Source organism: Tenrec ecaudatus, chromosome 9 (genome assembly GCF_050624435.1).
Source record: "Tenrec ecaudatus isolate mTenEca1 chromosome 9, mTenEca1.hap1, whole genome shotgun sequence".
Lineage (NCBI taxonomy): Eukaryota > Metazoa > Chordata > Mammalia > Afrosoricida > Tenrecidae > Tenrec > Tenrec ecaudatus.
The window spans coordinates 7,679,663-7,699,505 of record NC_134538.1 but is presented as its reverse complement, the minus strand read 5'-3'; the positions used below and the strand labels follow the sequence as shown (position 1 = coordinate 7,699,505).

At 49.1% G+C, this 19,843-nt stretch overlaps 1 protein-coding gene across 3 annotated transcripts in view; it reads right to left on the bottom strand.

The window, feature by feature from the left end:
- The window catches only part of SLCO3A1 (solute carrier organic anion transporter family member 3A1), a 311,681-nt gene that overhangs the window by 59,182 nt on the left and 232,656 nt on the right, over positions 1–19,843 (bottom strand). For all 3 annotated transcript variants that reach the window (XM_075557876.1, XM_075557877.1, XM_075557875.1), the window contains exon 5: positions 3,366–3,530. In XM_075557876.1, coding sequence (XP_075413991.1) covers positions 3,366–3,530 — 165 coding nt within the window. The remainder of the gene's footprint in view (positions 1–3,365; positions 3,531–19,843) is intronic.

The window sequence follows — 19,843 nt, the reverse complement described above, 5'->3', positions numbered from 1 at the left end:
AGCAGCTGGCGGGCAGGAACCGTTTGATGGGCAGGGGAGGGGCCATAGACTAAGGCATATATGCTAAAGCACACAGATCTTAAAAGAATGGTGAGTTAGTTTATTGGGCCAACCTGGCCGATAAACACATGTGGGGTTAATTGAAGGACAGAGGGATAAATGGCTCGGTGAGCCTTGCCTTTCTAGTTCTCAGGTCTCTTGCTTTGTGATGGTTGGACTAGGGTGCAGCTGCCTTAGCCAGTTCCCTGCTTCAGCTGGCAAGAATCACTTCCTGCAAGACATCCCCAAGGAGAAGCCACATGGACCTACCCTGATGCAGCCCTGGGTGCTGGAGCAGCCATGTGGAGACCCCTGCCAGCGCTGAGACGCTTACACGTTCACGGATCCGACTTTCCTCCTGCAGTCAGCATCATTGCGTGTCTTTTGTGAGATGGAGGAGGATTTTGTGGACTGGTGTCGGACAAATGGGCTAATGTTGGACTTCTGGGCTTGGGCAGCACTGGGCTGGGATGTTTTCTTGATGTGCACTTACCCTTTATATAAATCTCTCTCTTATACATGAGTTTCTGTGGATTTGTTTCTCTAAAGTACCCAGACTAATACAAATGGCATGAAAAAAAACTTGCATCTGTATATATTTCTGTTCCCATTGTTAAAAACAACAACAACAACAGGCAAATAAACAAGCTACAGAACATGGACTGCCCTCCCGGAAGCTCCTTGGTGCCCCCTCCTGGTCAGTTTCCCCAAAGGAAACTGTTAGACTAACCTCTGCCACGTTAAAAATTCATGTCGCTCTTTTGTGTCTGATTTTCCCCACTCCCAGTGTTGTGGCTTTGGGACTTCTATCCAAGTTCTTTCTTTTTCATGCTGGGCCACAACAGTCCCTTGACCTACTCTGCTGCTGAGAAACTGGCTGATTTTCATTTTGGAGTGATTTTGCATGAAGTTACTCTGCAGATTCTGATCAATGCCATTTGGTGGACGGAAACCCCCAGTGCTGTTGGGTTTACGCTCAGGTGTGGAGCAAATGGACCACAGAGCGATGGGCATCTGCCCAGCTTTACGAAGTTCTACCTATGAGGATTTTCCGCAGCGACTGCCCATTGTACATTCCCACCCTCAGAGCAGGAGGGCTTCAGTTGCACTGTGTTCTTGTCAACACTTGGGGCTATCAGTCTGTGGCTGTTAGGGCTCCTTACTCAGTGGGGGTTTTAGGTGACATTTAGTGAGGGGTGGCTCATGGGAGGTTGCGCCTACTAATTTGTTCCTTAGTCATTTTGTAACTTGCCAGGTGTCTCAGGGGACAATCAGAAAATCTCACCTTGCCTGTCCCTCTCAGAGGACACATTGACCTTGTTTCCAGGGAAGATACAGTCTATAGGGCTGGAGCACCTTCCCACTCCCAGGGGTGTTGCCGCTCTCTCAGGAGCCACATTCATGGCTCTTCCTTTTCTGGGGAACAGATACGATTCCAGGCCAGGTGGGTCCACCTACCCTCCCTACCTATATTGCAAATCATCTTCTCCCGGCTCTTTCCCCTCCACTTGAAATTCTGTTAGTGCCTTTTCTGTCCTAGCAGTCTGTACCCCTACACATTGGTCCTGACATGCTATTCTCTCGCCTCTCTTCCACAGCTAAGATTCTGGAAAGGATCCTGCAGCCGATACCTCCTCCTTCCTTGACCTCAATTGTGCACTATAGTGCAGTCTGGCCACCGCCTCTGTCATTCCCTCGCATGGGCTCAAAGGTCTTCCCGGTGTTAAAGTTCACTGTGGAATGCCAGCCTCGCCTTGCATGGGCATTCCCATTGCCAATGCCTCCTTCATTCCAGGAACCATCTCTTCCCCCAGTTCCCACAACCTACCCTCTCTGGATTGCTTCTGGAACTTTTCTGCAGAGCGTTTGGCCTCTCTTTCCTCAAGGTCAGTACTTGGCCCTTTATTTGCTCATTCTATACATTTTCCTGGTATAACTTCAACTCCCACATCAACCGCCCTCCCCATGCTGATGGTAACCAGATTCATATTAGTAATCCAGACCTCTTTCTTGACCTTCAACCAAATATATGACGGAGGGCTCTCCACAGCATCTCATATTCTGCTGCTACACCGTGGGGATTACAATCAATGCCATGAATTAAAATCTGCAGGAACTACTGAGTGGAACATCTACTTGTTCCGTAAACGTTCACCAAAATCACAACAAAAAGTTGTAAAAGCTACACAACTTTCCATGCCAAGCCCTCCACACAGATCTGATCTCTTCTAGTTTTCACCAATGGTGCCATCAGCTGTCCAGTTCAGAAACCTGGGAGCCACTTTGGCCCTGCCCTCTCCACCTGCTGAGAGACCATTCTCCATGCATGGCATAAATGACCCAGTTTCTCATGGGAGGAGATTGGTTTTCTTCAGCACACCAACTACACCTAATTGGAAGCAGCTGTCTGTTGCTTCGAAGGGGCTCTGGTGGTGCCGTGCGTTATGCATTAGGCTGCTAACCACGAGAACCGTTGAAACCACACCAGCCGCTCTGCGCGACAAAAAGGCTTTCCGCTTCTATAAAGAGATACAATGTCATCAAAGCCATGGGGGGAAATTCTACCCTAAAGGTTCAGGTCAGTCCTATCGGGTCACTATGAGTCAGAGTCGATTTGATGGCAGTGAGTTTTTGGTTTTGGTCTGGTGTCTCTTACTGAGCAGGATTGCAATCTCATGCCTGAACTTAGGGATAGATTAGTTATGTCTGCCATGGGCACAGGAATGAGTAGGGGCGGGCAGTAAATGAATTTGAAACTCTATAGTTGCTGTCGATTTTATGCTGCAAAGAAAAGAATTTTGCTTTCTTCCATACCTAACCCAAACTTTCGAACCTTTCAAGATCCATCTTTATTCCTTTCTTCCTTAATCCAAAAAGCTACTGAGCCAATTATGACCCTTGGTGACCCCATATGTGCTGGAGTAGAATTGTACTGTACTTTTGTGGAAGTAGATCACTAAGGCTTTCTTCTCATGTGCCCCTGGGTAAACACGAACCCCCAACCTTTCAGTGAATGGATAAGTGTGCTCTTACCATCCAGGGATTGTTCCTTTATCATATTGGACCTGGATTTTCCAGGTTAACCCAATCTATGGACTTGCCATACTCTGCATGGTTTCCTACGTGTGCATTGTATTTTGACTCTTTATTATTGTGGGTGGTTTGTACTTGCTTCACTTGGACAAAACCCAGCTCGAGCAAGTAATACGGAATTCCTTCTGTGTCAGGACCAGGTGTAAACTGATGGCGCAGACTCAGTAATCCTGAGAGACGCTCTGCGTCCCAGCCTCCCACTGTCCTCTCAGGTGGATGAGGAAGTGACTCACCAAGTAGCTGGTTGGCAGAAGAGGTGGTGAGGTTAAACTGCTGCTCCAGGTACTTCCCCAAGAAGGCAGCGAAGCCAGCCACCACTGCAATCTCCATGCAGGCGGCCAGGATGATGCACGTGAACACGGGGTTAGAGAGTAGGTGCTTGGTGACCTTGGGGATCACTGTGAAGAGAGAAAAAGCCGAGGTCACACATGCAAGGTACTTCCAGCTCAGCGCCTCCGGCTCCTAAGGCCCCTTCCCTTCGTGACCCACACCAGGATCCAGCTGTTTGCTCAGGACAGAACCGATATCTTGTCATTCAACAGTGGTTTCCCCAAAACGAGCTCTATCCCAAACATAATCGCTTCTCACCACCTCCATGACAACCTCTTAGGGGAACCTCCAGCAGCTCTCAGTTAGGGGCCAACCTGAAAGACTGGCTAGCACCTTGTTTTCATTTCTGTTTCCCCAGAGAGTCCTGTCCCGTCCCACAGCCTGGGGGATTGGGTCAAAGCCTTTTTCTGCATAACCCCTTATGACGAGGGCCCCCCGTCCCATCTGAAAGGAAGCCCACACTTTGTATGCTGCTCTGTGGTCTGCTCCGTGGGGATCTGCTCATGCCCCCTACGAGGCCCTGGTTCCAAATCAGGCCTAGCTGCATCTCTTGTGCACAAAGGTCATTTCCCACTCAGGTGGGAATTTGGGGGTCCCCTCCTTTTTCTGATCTGTGCCCTGCATGCTCCCTGTTCCTCCTCAGGAAGTCTTTTCTGGTCATCCAATAAAAGCTGGCAGTAGCCCCCCATGGCCTGGATGCCCATGGCCATGTGAGTGTTGATGGATGGCAGTCGCCCCCCCCCTCTCCCCCCCCATGGCCAGGTGAGTGTTGATGGATGGCAGAGGTCCTGCACCACATTAAATACCAATAGAACGGACACGGGTCTTTCTGAGGCCCTGGGTCTCAAGACTTCCCTGGGCCTATAAAAATGGAAAGTTTTATAAGATTCTTTTGTAGTGTTTGGCTCTTCCCGTGGTTACCCTCCCTAATCTGCAAGGTGGGGGAACGTAGGGGGACGAGGAGAGCCTCCTCATTTTAATAGCTGTGCCATGCTTTTAGCAAGAGTGTGAACCATAACAGACAGGCTACATGTGTGCTTGTATGGCTATAAGAGTCTCTGAGGGCGAGGCACTAGTTCGACAGAATTCTTGCTTTGGGAAAGACTTCTGGGCTCGATTCCTGGTTCATAGCCCTGTGTTGCTGTGGCATGGGACAAGTTTCAGTGGCATTTCCAGCCCAAGACAGACTAGGAAGAAAGGACTGGCAGCCTCATTTCAAAAAACCAGCCAATGATTACACCATGGGTCACCCTAGTCTGATCATGAGACGATTTCAGAGCAGTCTGTGTTTCATTCCCTTGAACATGGGGTGGCCATGAGCTGGAGGCTAGCTCGCGGGCATGAACAGTAAGAACCACAGACTAAGAAGAGGCTAGGCTAAGACAGGTCAGTAGATTTAAAGTTATTTCAAGTTGTGTCAACAATAGGGTTGGTGATGTCCAAATAGCGCAAGAATTACAGAGATAGCCTGTGAGCCGCTAAAGTTAGGGGAAGAGGGTTCTGCTGTAATCATAGTTGGAGGCATGGGCTGTATTGGTTTCCATTGGTGAAAGTCGAAAAGAAAAGATAAGACACAGGGTCCCAGTGCCAAGTTCAGGACGAACTGGCCCGTACCCATGTTCAACAGGTGGAAAGGGAGCACAGCAGTGTGTTCCAAGGTGATGAATTAGCCAGCTGTCTCACAGAAGAGAGCTAATTACACAGGCGCCATCTCATCTCCTAGGAGATGGAACCTCTAAGTGGCCCGGCTAATTAGAATAAAATAATAATAGGGACCACATAAGTTCTTAATAACATGAACAGACAGATGCAATGAATCAACATGACGGCACAATGAATCAGGAACTGGCAGATGTACAAAACTTCCTATTTCATTCCTGAGGAAGACACGACGTCTCACATGAAAATCTACCTGACGGATAGGAACTTCGGAGCCCTTTGGCATAATTACAGGGCTTCATTTAGGGACTGGACTGAGCCAGGTGACAGGAGCCTGGGAACCACCATGGACCGAGCAACCAGATGCGATCTCTCAACCAACAATCTCTCAATCCCGACAATAATTGGATTGTAGACCTTGTGGGGTTTGCAATGGCTTTTTGCAAAATTCTCCAGGCCTTCACAAGGCACTCATTCTGCGTTGAATCGTGTCCCTCCCAAAGCTATGCTGAAATCTTATCCCCTGAGACCTTTTGATGTGACCGTTTGGAAACCAGGTCTTCAAGAGGTTGCCTGTGAACAGGAGGTCATCCCAGAGTAGCGTGGGGGCCCAAATCCCACAGACACGGTAGTTTTAGGAAAGACACAGGGACAAGACAGGTGTCTTTTGAATGACAGAAAGACAAGGATAGAACGACTAGGTCACAACAGAGGCGGCTGCAGCTGCAGCTATAGAACGCCAGGCCGAGAGAGCCTCTTGTCGCTGGGAGAGAGGGGAGACACTTTGTCTCTTGGAAGGCATCAACGGGGTGAGACTCTGCGTTGAACTCTGGTTTCCAGCACTACCAGACAGTGTATTGTTGTTCTTTATGGCACCCACTTTCTGATATTTTTGTGACAGTAGCACTGGGGAGCAAGGATACCAACTCCTGGAATAAACAGAAATAAAAACTACAGACAGATATGGACGAGAACCAACAGAATACAGAAACCACACCTAAGGTTATTCAAATGAATAGTCAACATAAATGATAATAATTCGATCATTTCTATACCTAAAGTATTTGACTTTTAATTTTTATTGATTTTGTTGAAATATTTAAAATTTGAAGAAAGATACAATGTATTTTCGGACAACCAAAATACAGAAACCACTGTAAATCCATAAAGTTCCTAAGCTTGTATCCTGCTTTAAGTGTACTGATCTCCGTGTGTGTTGCTGATTGTTACAGGGTTCTCAAATACTCGGAATGGTCTAATATTCTTACAAAAGTCATTTCAAACAAATGTTTAAACCCTGTGCCATCGAGTTGATTCCAAATCACAGAGGCCCCGCAGGACAGAGTAGAACTGCTCCCTGGGGTTTCCGAGGCTGAACATTTTTACCAAGCAGACGTTTAATCTTCCTCCCGAGGAGCAGCTGGTGGATGGCGCCTGCTAATGTGGGCAATAGCCCACTGTGCCCCTAAGTCTCCTTAATACATGTTTAGGCATGTTTACATTTAAGGCCTTTGTTGCCATGTTGGACATTTTCCCTTTGTTAAATATACTTTTTTTGTAAAGCACATACAAGTACTTAGGGTGCTTTATTGACTGTAATGTGTAAACCTACTGTTTGCTTAACAAATATAGACCAAAATTCACTGTCATCGAGTTGATCTTGATTCATTGTGACCCTGTATTTGTCTGGGTACTTTAGAGAAACAAATCCACAGAAACTCATGTATAAGAGAGAGTTTTATAGAAAAGGTAAGTGCACATCAAGAAAACATCCCAACCCAGTGCTGCCCAAGCCCACAAGTCCAACATTAACCCATATGTCCAACACCAATCCACAAAGTCCTCCTCTATCTCACAAAACAGACGCAATGATGCCGACTTCAGGAGGAAAGCCAAATCAGTGAATGTGTAAGCATCTCAGCGCTACTTCTTAAATACTGGCAGGGGTCTCCACATGGCTGCTCCAGCACCCAGGGCTGCATCGGGGTAGGTCCATGTGGCTTCTCCTTGGGGATGTCTTGCAGGAAGCGAGCCTTGCCAGCTGAAGCAGGGAACTGGCTAAGGCAGCTGCACCCTGGTACAACCATCACAAAGCAAGAGACCTGAGAACTAAGATGGCGAGGCTCACCGAGCCATTTATCCTTCCGCCCTTCAATTAACCCCACATGTGTTTATCAGCCAGGTGGGCACAATCAACTAACTACCTCAGATCCTCTATCAGATGACTACAAAGGGTATAGACAGAGGAAGGTGCGTGGTGTGTAACTTCATGTAACCCCTTGGGTATTCAGAATCCCTTCTCATAAAACACAGACGAGTAAAGGCCAATGTGCTAGGGTGTGTGGTGCCCTCTGTTGGTGTCGCGCGCCCAGGACAAGGTCATGCCGTGACCTGGTTGGTCACGTCATGACACATCAAGCCTCGCCCTGGCCACTGAGCGCTGTGGAGAAAGTGGTGTCAACAACACCATCACTTCCACCTCTGTGAGGGGGAAGCATTTAAAGCCCCTTGCTGATTATACATTATGGCAGATAGCATAATGCTCCTTTGGGCTCTTTTGAAATTCAGATCGGTAAACACCAGAAACAAGGCCCGTGATAAAGAAGCAGGGAAATGATTCTTGGGTCCACTTGGAGCACAAGCTTCATTCCCTTGGCTGGGATAGAGACTCTAAGGGTTCACGGTTTCGGGAAGAAGGAAGCCCCACAGTCACGTTGGCAGCTGAGTCACACATGAATTTGGAAACGACCCCCAGGGAGATTCTGTTTGATGGTATAATCTGTCTGAACCCGGCAGCTCCAGGCCTTTGGTCTGGGTCGCCTTGGTTTGTTCCAGGAGGGCCCTTGCTTAAACTCAGGCAATTCCAGTTACTAGAACACGTTTTAATAGTTCATCAAGCACTTTAATTATTCCGGGGGTGGGGGGAGAAGTTCAATGGGAAGGATTCCTTATTCAGATAGGAGGCTGCCTGCTTTTGTCTTAATCTCTCATGACACATTTCTCCTTCGCTGAGAGGTGAAACTCATCGAGCCTGAGCATCCTCTGACTGAGGGTCACGGAGGACTATGCTTGGGCCCTTACCTGCAGGAGGAAAGCTCCCCCTTGTGTTCAGTTGTTTTTTTCCTGCTTCCTCCCCACCCCACCCCTCGCCTCGCATGTAGGGTCTGCCACCTCTCCAGAGACCCCATTTGCTTGAAAGAAGGTATTTATTAGCTTGATCCTGGGGCTATCCCAGTTATTCAAGCTTTTTCATTCAAATGGATTTTTTTAAAGCGCATAAAATCTGACTTTGCCAGGAGGCAGTGCCTAATGAGGTGGCCAAAAAAAAAAAAAAAACACCTGTGAACCAAGGTCACACCAGGTCCCTGAACACCTAGCTAGCTGCCCCTGAGCTCTGTACCTCCCTGCTAGGAGCTGAGTCTCAGAAGGGAGGTGAGGTGGGGCAGCCAGGTGATCTTGAATGATGTACAGTCACCAGCCAGGACAGCACCCACTCCCAGAGGGATCGTGGTGCTGCCACTACACAATGGCCCCATAGTGGGGCATGGGGTGGGGGCGGGGTGTGAGTGAGAAGAATCTTTCGGGAAGACCCATTTTCTACTGCTGGTTTTGGGGGTGTAGCAGGCTGAGTGCTTAGATGTGAACCGAAGGTCCGTCATGCAAATCAGTCCATCTCTCCATGGGAGGAAGATGCAGCTGCCTGCTCTCATAAAGATTTGCAACTCCTCAGGAGAAGCCGATGGTTTTGAACTGGTAACCTTGTGACCACCTCCCTGATATGATGAATGAAGCCAAACATGTGCATAAGCAAATGTGGTGAAGAAAGCTGATGGTGCCCAGCTATCAAAAGATATAGCGTCTGGGGTCTTAAAGGCGCAAAGATAAACAAGTGGCCCTCTCGCTCAGAAGCAACAAAGCCCACATGGAAGAAACACACCAGCCTGTGTGACAACGAACTGTCGAAGGGATCAGGTATCAAGCATCAAGGAACAAAAAAATCATATCATTGAAAATGTGGGTGAGTGCAGAGTGGAGACTCAAAGCCCAATGGTAGCCAACTGGACACCCCTTGCTGAGGGGTTGTGGGGAGGGTGCAGGGTAGCAACGATGAAACATATAACTTTCCTCTAGTTCTTAAATACTTCCTCCTCACCCACCCCCAATTGCCCCGACTATCATGATCCCAATTCTACCTTGCAAATCTGGCTAGACCAGAGGATGTACATTGGTACAGATAGCAACTGGAAACAGGGAATCCAGGACAGATGACTCCTCCAGAACCAGTGATGAGAGTGGCGATGCCTGGAGGGTGGAGAGAATGTGGGGCAGGAAGGGGGAACTGTTTACAGGAATCTACATATAGCCTCCTCCCTGGGGGAGGGACAGCAGAGAAGAGGGCAGGGAGAGACGTCAGACAGTGTAATATATGACAAAATAATGATAATATATGAATGATGAATGGTTCATGAGGTAGGGGGGAGTGGGGAGGGAGGGGGAAAATGAGCAGCAGATATTAAGGGCTCAAGTAGAAGGCAAATGTTTTGAGAATGATGATGGCAACAAATGTACAAATGTTCTTGACACAATGGATGGATGTATGGATTGTGATAAGAATTGTACGTGCCCCCAATAAAATGATTGAAAGGTTAAAAAAAAAAAGATGTGCAACTCAGAAACCCTAAGGAGTAGCTCTCTATCCTACAGGATGCTATGGGGTCTCTAGAAGTCTTAGTCAATGCAACAGCCCTGGGGCACTGGACAGGTAGGTGGTGCCATAAGGTTGGGACTTTCTGGGCTGGTGGGTCCTTCCGGAAGGAGAAGAGGGCAATTTGGAGCAGGAGTCAGGGCTGGACTATGTACCCAAGACCAGTGCAGTTGCTGCCACAGAAACCACGCCACCCTTCCTGACGGCAAACCTGTGCTCCAGTGGCCATTCACATCCTCGGTGTAGCAGTGAGGCAGAGTGAGGTCCCAGAGCCAGGAAAGCACAGCGGAAATCCAGAGCACATAAGCAAACAACGAACCCATCAAATAAACAAAGACAATGGCCCCTGAGTTGATTCCATATCCGAGTTTCCCTGCAGAGCAGGAAGAACTGTCCCTCAGGATGCTGGAGGTTGCATGTCTTTACGGAGCAGACAGCTGCCACACGTGTAGCCACTGCACCATCAGGGCCCCATTCGCCAAGCATTCTTGTGTTTGTTGGGGGTAAGGTTGGGGTGGGGGAGACTTCAGTTAGTGTTTTTGGCTGAATTGTGTCCTCTTCAAATGTGTGCTGGAATCCTAAGGCCTCTGCCTGGGGATGTCATCCTGTTTGGAAACGTGGGCTTCTTGGTGATGCTAATTAGGGCATACCTCATTGGGGTGGGTTCTCAATCTAATCACTTCTGAGTAGACCCATGCTAACCGAGGCAGATGTCACGGGAAGATCCTCCACAGGCCAAGCCAGCAAGGAAGGGCAGGGCCTCCCAACAAGAAAGGGCCTGACAAGACTGAGGCCTTGACTTGCAACCCTGCCCACCAGAAAGGTGAGAAACGGACTTTCTGTTCCTTAAAGCCATGCCCTCGTGGCAGTTCTGTGACACAGCACTGGAAAATTAAGCTCAGTGAATCAGACACTTCTGAGACACGCGGCTTAAGGTGAAGTCTGCTGTCTTCCTTTACAGTGGGCTTTCACGGTGCCTGCAATACACAAACACAACCAACGACTCCCCAGGAAGGTCAGATGGTATACAGAGAGAGAATTTCTCACATTCATTTGGCCATGTGATCCTTATTTCTGTTGTTTGTTTTCTCTCAAGCATCTCAGAGGGCTGTGCGTGAAGAAGCCCTAAGTGGGTAATACCGCCTTCTGGTTATTTCTACAATCATTCACTCAACAAACTCATAAGCATCCACAACATGTGGTATCAAGCTAAGAAAGAATCTTCAGATGGGCTTCTGTCAGTTGCTCTATTGAAACAGCCGAGAAGAAGCGCCGTGGCCTGCCCTCCTGTGTCCCCAGCACTGCCTCCATCATCAGCACTGCTGCTGGCATCTAATGGAGACACTGACCAGGCTGGCCCCTGGGGACCCAGGGAAACCACCCCCGGTGACACTGCAGCTTATAAGCTGCAGCCTGGCTCAGGACCCCATGTGCTTGGAAGGTTAGGGATTTGATTTTCTATAGAATCAAGGAAGATTTCAACAGAAAATCCACAGGAAGGGAGAACAAATTCTCTCTCTCTCTCTCTCTCTCTGTCTCTGTCTCTCTCTCTCTCTCTCTCTCTCTCTCTCTCTCTCTCTCTCTCTCTCTCTCTCTCTCTCTCTCTTTCTCACACACACACACACAAATAAACAAAAATACTCAGCTGTTTATCCAGCAGAACAAGGACTCTCAGATCACCAGGCTCCTCACAGAGCAGTATGCTTAAAGGCACAGGCCCCTAATTAGGAAAGGCTTGGCCAACACCAGCTGTGATCTGAAGAGGCTGAAGGAGGCCTGGCATTGATCCGGCCATAGAAGGATGAAGGAGGCCTGGCAGAGGCACAGAAGCCAGAGGGGTGAACTGGGTCCTGCAGGCAGCCCAAGTCTCAGCGCCCACTGAGTGGTGAGCAACACTATGGTGGGGGGAAGAGTGTGGCTTTTACCCAGGCAGCAAAACTGACCAAAAGATGAGCATGTAAGGACACTAGTTTCAAGGTCACTGGGCCCGCTGTCCTCAGCATCTGGGCCGACCCCTGTGATCCACTGACCAGGTACCAGGCTGCGTCACAGGTCCCTCTTGAGACAATCTGGTAGACCAGTGTTTCCCAGCATGGACGCCACTGTTCTGCAGGGAGGGTGGGAGAAATGAAGCGGGGCTGGAAAAGAGATACTGATTATGGGCTAGAGCACAAAAGGGTTTAATTGCCTGGGGGGTGGGGGTAGGTGGAGGAGGGAGGCTAGGCCAAAGTGGTTTGGGAACCTATGCACTAGATCATCAGGCTCTGCCAGGCCTGGCAGGGAGGTGGCTCTGTCCTCATTGGTAGGCGATGCCTCATCCAGAAGGCCCCTTGTTCTAGGGGACATCTGTGTCATGGAGTGGGCAGCTGGGTTGTAGACACACGGTCCAAGAGCTGGTCAGCCCCTGCTGGTGCTGCTTTTCCGTGAGTCTGTTTACTGCCAGAAGAGGCAGCATGAGCCCAGGTTAAGAGCAGAAACACGGAGGTGTCAGCCAGGGTTCAACTGCCCTTTCCTCCTACACCCTGCTGTCCTGGTTTGCCAATTCCCCACAACACAAGGTTGATGGGATTCAGGAACACAGCACATCGGACCCAAATGTGAGCTGCTAGTGCGTGTGTGTACACTCAAGCCTATGTGCACTGGTGGAGGGAGGGCTATGGTGGGTAACTAAGCGTTCCCATTTCTTCATTCATTCAACTAACATCACCTCTGACCAGGCATCATGCTATGCACAGGGAGTGGAAGATGAATGAGCACTTGCTCTTTGGAGAAACCATGGTCCTTGGCAGACAAGCAAACAGACCTCCAGGGCAGTGGAGGGACAAGCGCTTGGCGGGGGCTCTGTGGACAGCCGGGGAAGGCCAGCTATGGGCATGCGTGTAAAGGTGCAACGGGGGCAGGGGGCTTCTTGGAGAAGGTGAGGACCACACTCAGTTCAGAGAGGGATGAAGAAGGACCTTCCAGGATGTTTTCAAAAGCAGCAGCTCAGAAGGGGGTGGCACATTTCAGGAGCTGTACAGAGCAGGAGAAGGAGAGTAGATGGACGTGTGGCTGCAGAGGTGGCCAGCACCTTGCTCCAGAGGGACTTCAGGACAAGTGACCCCAGGGAGAATTTCCCAATAAAGCAAATCCATGACTGTGAGATGCAGTACATTAGCTGATTCTGACGGTCCCCTGGGCCAGCCCCTCCTATCCAGGCCTAGCCTTTCACAGAAGACCCTCCAAATGCAGAGCATCTACTGGGGTCAGGGCACCACAGTGGTGTGGCCATGGCCCACACAGGGCTGACCACCCAGGTGAGGGCCAAGAACGACAACAAGGTTCCCGGCACAGAGCAGGGGCAGAAGGTATTGGGGAGGTGTGCCTTGAAAGATGGGGCAACAACATGGGGCATCCAGAAGATAAGGTCCTTTTCAGAGCTGGGGCTGAATGTCAGCCACAAGATGAAATGTGAAGATGTACCTTGGAAAGGCAGGCTGGGAGAGAGCAAAATTCCTCAAAGCCACGCATTCGTCCCCTTGCTGCCTCCTTTATGTAATGGTTATGAGGGTGACATGGGGACTCTGTTGCACGATCTTGTGTCAACTTGAAGGTATTGAGAAGGAAGGGGTGGAGCCTAACCTGTCAATCGGGTCACAGATTGATAATGCCTCCTTGTTGGCCTGACCTTCTCATGAGGAACGTCCTCTCTCGCTCTTGAGAAGCCACACTCAGAGAGCTGGAGGAGACATGTGAACCCCCGCACCAGCTCCAAGATGCTTCCACTGCCACTGGATCCACAAGATGTCGCACCCACTGGCCTGTGATCTTCCTTCATCTTGCATCATTGCATGTGCTGTGTGAGTCTGAAGAGGAATGCACGGGCTAACATTGGGCTTAGGGGCTAATATCAGATGTGTGGACTTGCTCCAGAGCTGGGATATTTTATGGATACACAATTACTTCTTAATAGGAAGTTCTCTCTTATACATATAAGTGTCAATCTATTTGCTTCTCTGATGAACCCAGACTCACACAGGACCTGGTGAGAGCTGGCGGTCAGAGGCTGGAAGAAGTGTCAGTTTCCCCACAGTGTTCTGGAACAAGACCTTGGACACTCCCTCCCTCATCTTCTTGTCTTCTTGTTCAGGTTGCAATCCCACAGGGCAGCTGGCTTCCCTGGAAATAAGACCTCCTCACATTAAGGAGCCCTGGCGGTGGAAGTGGGTTACTGGTTGGCCTGCTACCCACAAGGTCAGCACTTTGAAGCCACAAGCTGTCCCATGGGAGAAAGATGAGGTTTTCTGCTCTGTAGAGACTTTCAGCCTTGGGAGTCCAGAGGGACAGGGCAGATCCACTGATCCACTCTGTCCTAGCGAGCGGCCTGGAATGGACCTGATGGTAGCGAGTCTGGAGCTTTCTGTAAGACCAGGCTGTGGAGGAGTGGACCAGACACAGACCCACAGAGTCCAACTCTCTTAGCACCGAGGCTCAGCTTTTCCATCTGTAATTGGGATTAATCCTAAAATGCCAACCTTTCACAGCTGTGGGGAGGACTGAAGCAGAGGCCACCATGAGAGCAGAGGGGAGTTAAGTAATGCCACTGAGTCCCTCCTGACTCTAGAGAACAGAGCAGAACTGTCCCTGTGGGTTTTTGAGGCTGTAAATCCTTATGGGAATAGAAAGCCTCAGCTTGCTGCCCAGGAGCAGCGGGTGGTTTCAAACTGTTGACCTTGCAGCTAGCAGTCCAATGTGTAACTCACTCCAAAATGATGAAGTTACTCAGTTGGAATTTGAACCCAGGAAGCTCTGTGGTAGTTACAGAATCTGGTGTCACGTTGGGATTTGAGAGTATTGAAGAGGTGGAGCCTAATCTGTCAATTGGGTCATAGCCTCTGTGTGGGCATAGCTTTCTCCCGAGCATTCTGGGAAATCTGATTTTCCTGCTTAGAGGCGGGAGACAGATTCTCTCTCTGCTCACTCCCTGGGAGACATTGCAGCTGACAAGACACATAGAACTACACTAGTGTCCTGAGCTGGAGAAGCCACATGGACCTACCCTGATGCAACCAGACCTCTGGAGCTGTATAAGCCATGTAGAGACCCCCACCAGTGCTGAGATACTTACTACACCACTGGGTTCAAAAACTTTCTACTCACTGCCCTGTGGTCATCCTACATTCAGCATCATTGCATGTGTTTTGTGAGTCTGAAGAGGACTTTATAGATTGATGTTGGATATATGGATGAATATCAGACTTATAGACTTGGACTGGACTGGGTTGGGATGCTTTCTTAATGTATAATTACCTTTATATAAAACTCTCTCTTATACACATGTGAGTTTCTGTGGATTTGTTTCTTTAGTCTACCTGGACTAACACATGCCTCTTCCTGTACGAGGGGTGAATCCTCTCTGGGGATGGCTGCCCGGGCCCCATTGGGGTATGGGGTGAGGTGGCTGCTCTCAGGCAACACCAGCTCTTTGCAGGGGACTTATGCTCTCAGAGCACCGCACGGGGCACAGATGGATGGCTGAAGAAGAAACCCAAATGCAACTCCAACAGGTGAGAAATTTTGGCAGACAGATTTTCAGAGCAATGTGAATTCTTCTGATATCTGTCACTCTGGTGTGCTTATTGGGTCCCATTAACGTGCAAACCTCACTGTTTGAACACAACCTGGTAACTGAAGGCTGTGGATGGGATACAGTCCAGGAACCCTGGGAAGGACAACATGGTGCTGTGGGCGCAAGTGCCCCAGGGCAAAAGCTTTGTCCCATGTGGCGAAACAAAGGAGGTGGCCTGCCTGAGCCCCTCTCCATCACTTGCATGGGTCCCATTTCCATAATGGCTTAGGGCTCCTGGGGATTTTTCTAGACACACTACCTTCTGTTCCTGCTGGTGCCTCTTTGATGCCAATTAATGGACCTAATAACTATCAATTTGAAATTGAAATCCTTTATTATCCAATGCAAAGGCTATGTGCATATCAACTGCGACTTGGATGATTTATGTGTTAGCACGTCCCAGACCATTTACTCCACGGCGTGCCTGACACCACACCCACAGCACATCCACCCCCGACCCTACCTCCTTGCTGCGAGGACCACACTGGGATACAAGCTGCATCGGGGACAGCTAGGCCTCCCAGGTCTAGTCGATTCTCAGTAAATATTGACTGAATTGAATAAACGAATTAATAAGCACTCGAGTCACAGTCCAAGCATTCCGATGTCATCACATGTCTCAAGACTCAGCTCGGCTTCCTCGCTGAAGCAGCCTGCTGACTCATCCCTCACCCCCCACCCCCAACTGTGATCCAGCATAGATGTGCTCTTCTCTGCACATTGGCTGCGTCTTCAAAACCTTCACTGCCTTCTCCTGTGCCCCTTCTGTCTTCATGGGCTTGCTGGGCTGGCCTTGCGTTGAGCAATGAGTTATGTGATTGCAAAACGAGGTCTCCTTCATCTTGGAATCTCCAGAGATGAAACACAGGCGATTATTGGAACAGGTTTTAATCAGAGCCATAGGAGGACAGGGTTATACATCCGGGAGCATGAAGGATCTGAACAGGTAGTCACCCAAAGGCCAGGGTGTCCCCAGTAAAGCCTGCTCTTGTGCCAGCCAAATTGATTTCTTTTGGTTCTGGGTACTGAGCTATTCTTGACGGCCAGCTATGTGAACGAGGAACAGTAGTCACTGATCCCAGCTCCCCAGGGCTCCAAGAACGGAGCCTACTGACTTGGGAAGATATTCTTTCACTGAGCACATTCCCTGAAAGCAAGGGCTAAAACAGGGCTCTAGGAATCGAAGGGACACTGTGGTAGTTAAGTAATCTGCTGTCAAATTGAGAGGACTTATAAGTGAAGAGGTGGAACTTAGCCAATCTGTCAATCAGGTCATAGCCAGTGATGCCTCTGTGTGTGCCTCTGCTTGGCTTTCTCCTGAGGATTCTTGGAGCTCCTGTATTCCTCCTTGGAGGAGGGAGACACTCTTTGTGTGCTCAGTTCTTGAGAGACATCCCTGAGGAAAAGCCACATGAACCTACCCTGATACAGCCAGAGCTCTGGGAGTTGGAGAAGCCAGTGGAGACCCACGCCAGCACTGAGATGCTTACACTGCCACTGGATCCACCAGACTTTACACCCACTGGGTCTGTGATCATCCTGCATTCCGCGTCATTGCATGTGCTTCGTGAGTCTGAAGAGGATTTTATAGATTGGTATTGGACGTATGGGCTAATATCAGCCTTATGGATTTGCTTGGGACTGGGCTGGGATGTTTTCTCAATATTCAGCTGTTCTTATACATACAACTCATTCTTATACAATTGTGTCTATGAATTTGTTTCACAATTCCACCCTGACTAAGACAGATGTCAACTGGATGTTTCACCAAATAGATACAACATTAGAAGCACTCACTCATCCATGACAAGACATTTGGAAGACAATAGCCTGACCAACTGTTTGGAGGAGCTTCACAGTGGAGCCCATGCCACACAAATCCAAAAAGGTGATCCCAGAGAATGCAAAAGTATCAAAGAGTGTATCATTAATATCATATGTAAGTAAAATTTTGAAGAAGATAATTTTTAAAAATGATATTAAATAATCCATCAACAAGGAGCTACTATAAATTCCATTCAGATTCAGAATAGTATATGGGACACTGCTATATCAGGTATATCTTGGCTGAAAGCTGAGCATGTCAGGAAGCTATCAATCAGTGTTTGATTAATTAGGCAAAGGTATTGGATTGGGTGGATCATAACAAATTATGGATAACAATGCAAAGAACAGGAATCTCAAAGCACCACCTTGTGCTTCTGCAGTCCCCATGCACAGACCAAGAGGCAGCCATTGGAACCCCACACAGACACAGCACATGGTTCCAGGGCTACATAGGCTGTGTCACGCTGGAATCTGCATGCTTGGCAGATTGTCCAAGGAGCTGGATTATATGAAGAAGAATGAGGCTTCAGGACGACTCCTTAATAACCTGCAAGATGCAGATGGCACAGCCAGCGAAAAGCGAAGCACTGACTGATGACGATCAATCCGTATTAGGAAAATAAAAATCTTCACAACTAAACCAATAAGTGACATAAGGCTAAATGGAGAAAAGACTGACATTGGGAAGGATTGCATTGGACTTGGATCCATAAGCCATGCCCACGGGCACAGCAATGAAGAAACAGAATGACTCATTGTCCAGCAGAAATCTGCTGCCACAGATCCCTTCAAAGAGTTACACAGCAAAGATGTCACTCTGAGGACTAAGATGAGCCTCACCCAAGCCATGGCGCATTCGATGCCAGTCTCTGCATGCGGAAGCTGGACAACGAAGAAGGAAGAAACATTCGAGGATGGAACTGGGGAGAAAGACAGAACATGCTACGTGTGCCAGAAGGAGGAACCAGCCCGTCACAGAAACGGCACCACAGAGCGCTCCTTACACAGGAGGAGGGGCGATTTCACCCCCCACACTTTGCCCAAGGCCTCAGGGGAGACCAACCCCCTGGAGAAGGCTATCATCTTGGGAATGCAGAGGTGCATGAAAACGAGATGAATTGACATAATGGTTGCAGCCGTGGGGTCAAGTGTCCTCCTGAATGCAAAGATGGTGTGGGACCAGGCATGTTGCTGTTGTTGTTGTTGTTCTGCTCTAAGCAGGGTGGCTGGGCGTCAGAACCACATTGACAGCCCCTACCAAGAACGGTAACACCAAGAGGTACTCTGAAATGTCTCCTGCAGACAATGCCCTTTCCACAGTGCTCTGAGTCTCATGCCGACACCGTCGGGAAAAGTGCTCCGGCTTGACAGTGCTGAGAAGGAAGCACGGAGAAGCTAATGATACCGGAGCTAGTGGAAAGCAGAACTGAGCTCCAACCCCCACAGCCGTCTGAAGGTCTTTCCAGGATGCGCATGCATCTTCAAGAGAAGGTGTATGCTGTCCTCCCTCCAGCTGTGCAGTGGTTTCCCTGGCTTTGAAAAGGTGGTGCACATGTTGGAACACCCCACTGCGACTCGCAGCTTGCTGGAAAAGCAGCATGTGTGTGTCTCTCAAATAGGAGTGCCCCAGTGTTGCTGGTTCCTCCAGTGTGGAGCCTGGGAGGTGAATTTCTTTCCAGAGAATCATTCCTCTCTTCTTTAATGCAGGGGGATGGAAGGGCAGCTCCAATCTAAAGAGTGATTCAGCAGTTCCCCTCTCAGGTACTTGTGTAGAACCCGGACAACTGAAGGAAAGCCGGTGTACCAACGTTCACCACAACGCTGCTCACAAGAGCAAAGAGGTGGACACAATCCAGTATCCATCCATCGATGAGAGGAGAGACCAAGTGCGGTCCATTCAAGCACTGCAATACGATCTGTCACACAGAGGAGGGGCATTCTGACATACACTACCATGCGGATGACTCTTGGCATCATTATGTCAGGGAACCAACAGGCCGGTCCCAGAAGTACAATCATTTGCTCTGACTGACGGGGAACAGGTGAATGGAGACCAAAGAGGCCTGGTGGCACAGTGGTTACTGCACGTCAGGCCACTAACGGCAAGTTCTGGGTGCAAAACCATCAGACGCTCCTCGGGGGGAAAGACAGGGCTTTCCACTCCCATAATGATGGCAGTGAGTTTGGTCTGCATTTCGGTTGTGGAGACCAAATCTTCTCGTAGATCCGACAGGTGGGAGAAAATGGGGAGGGGCAGAGGAATCATTGCTCAGTGGACACACTGAGTTTCAGAAGAAAATGGTGGAATAATATGGAAATAGCCCATGCTGCGTACAGCCAGGCCACTGAGTTGTGTGTGTAGAACAGGTTCAAGTGGTAAATGTCTGATTATACTTCATAACGAACCAGCTACAAATGAAAAGAAATGATGTTGCCTGAATCATCACAAGGTTGGTGGTTCAAAGCCACTGGTTGCTTTGCAGGAGAAAGGTGAGGCTGTTTGTTGCCATAAAGATCATGAGGTGTCCATGGGATAAGGTATCAGGTATTAAGACATCCCAAGCAAACAACTATATCCATGT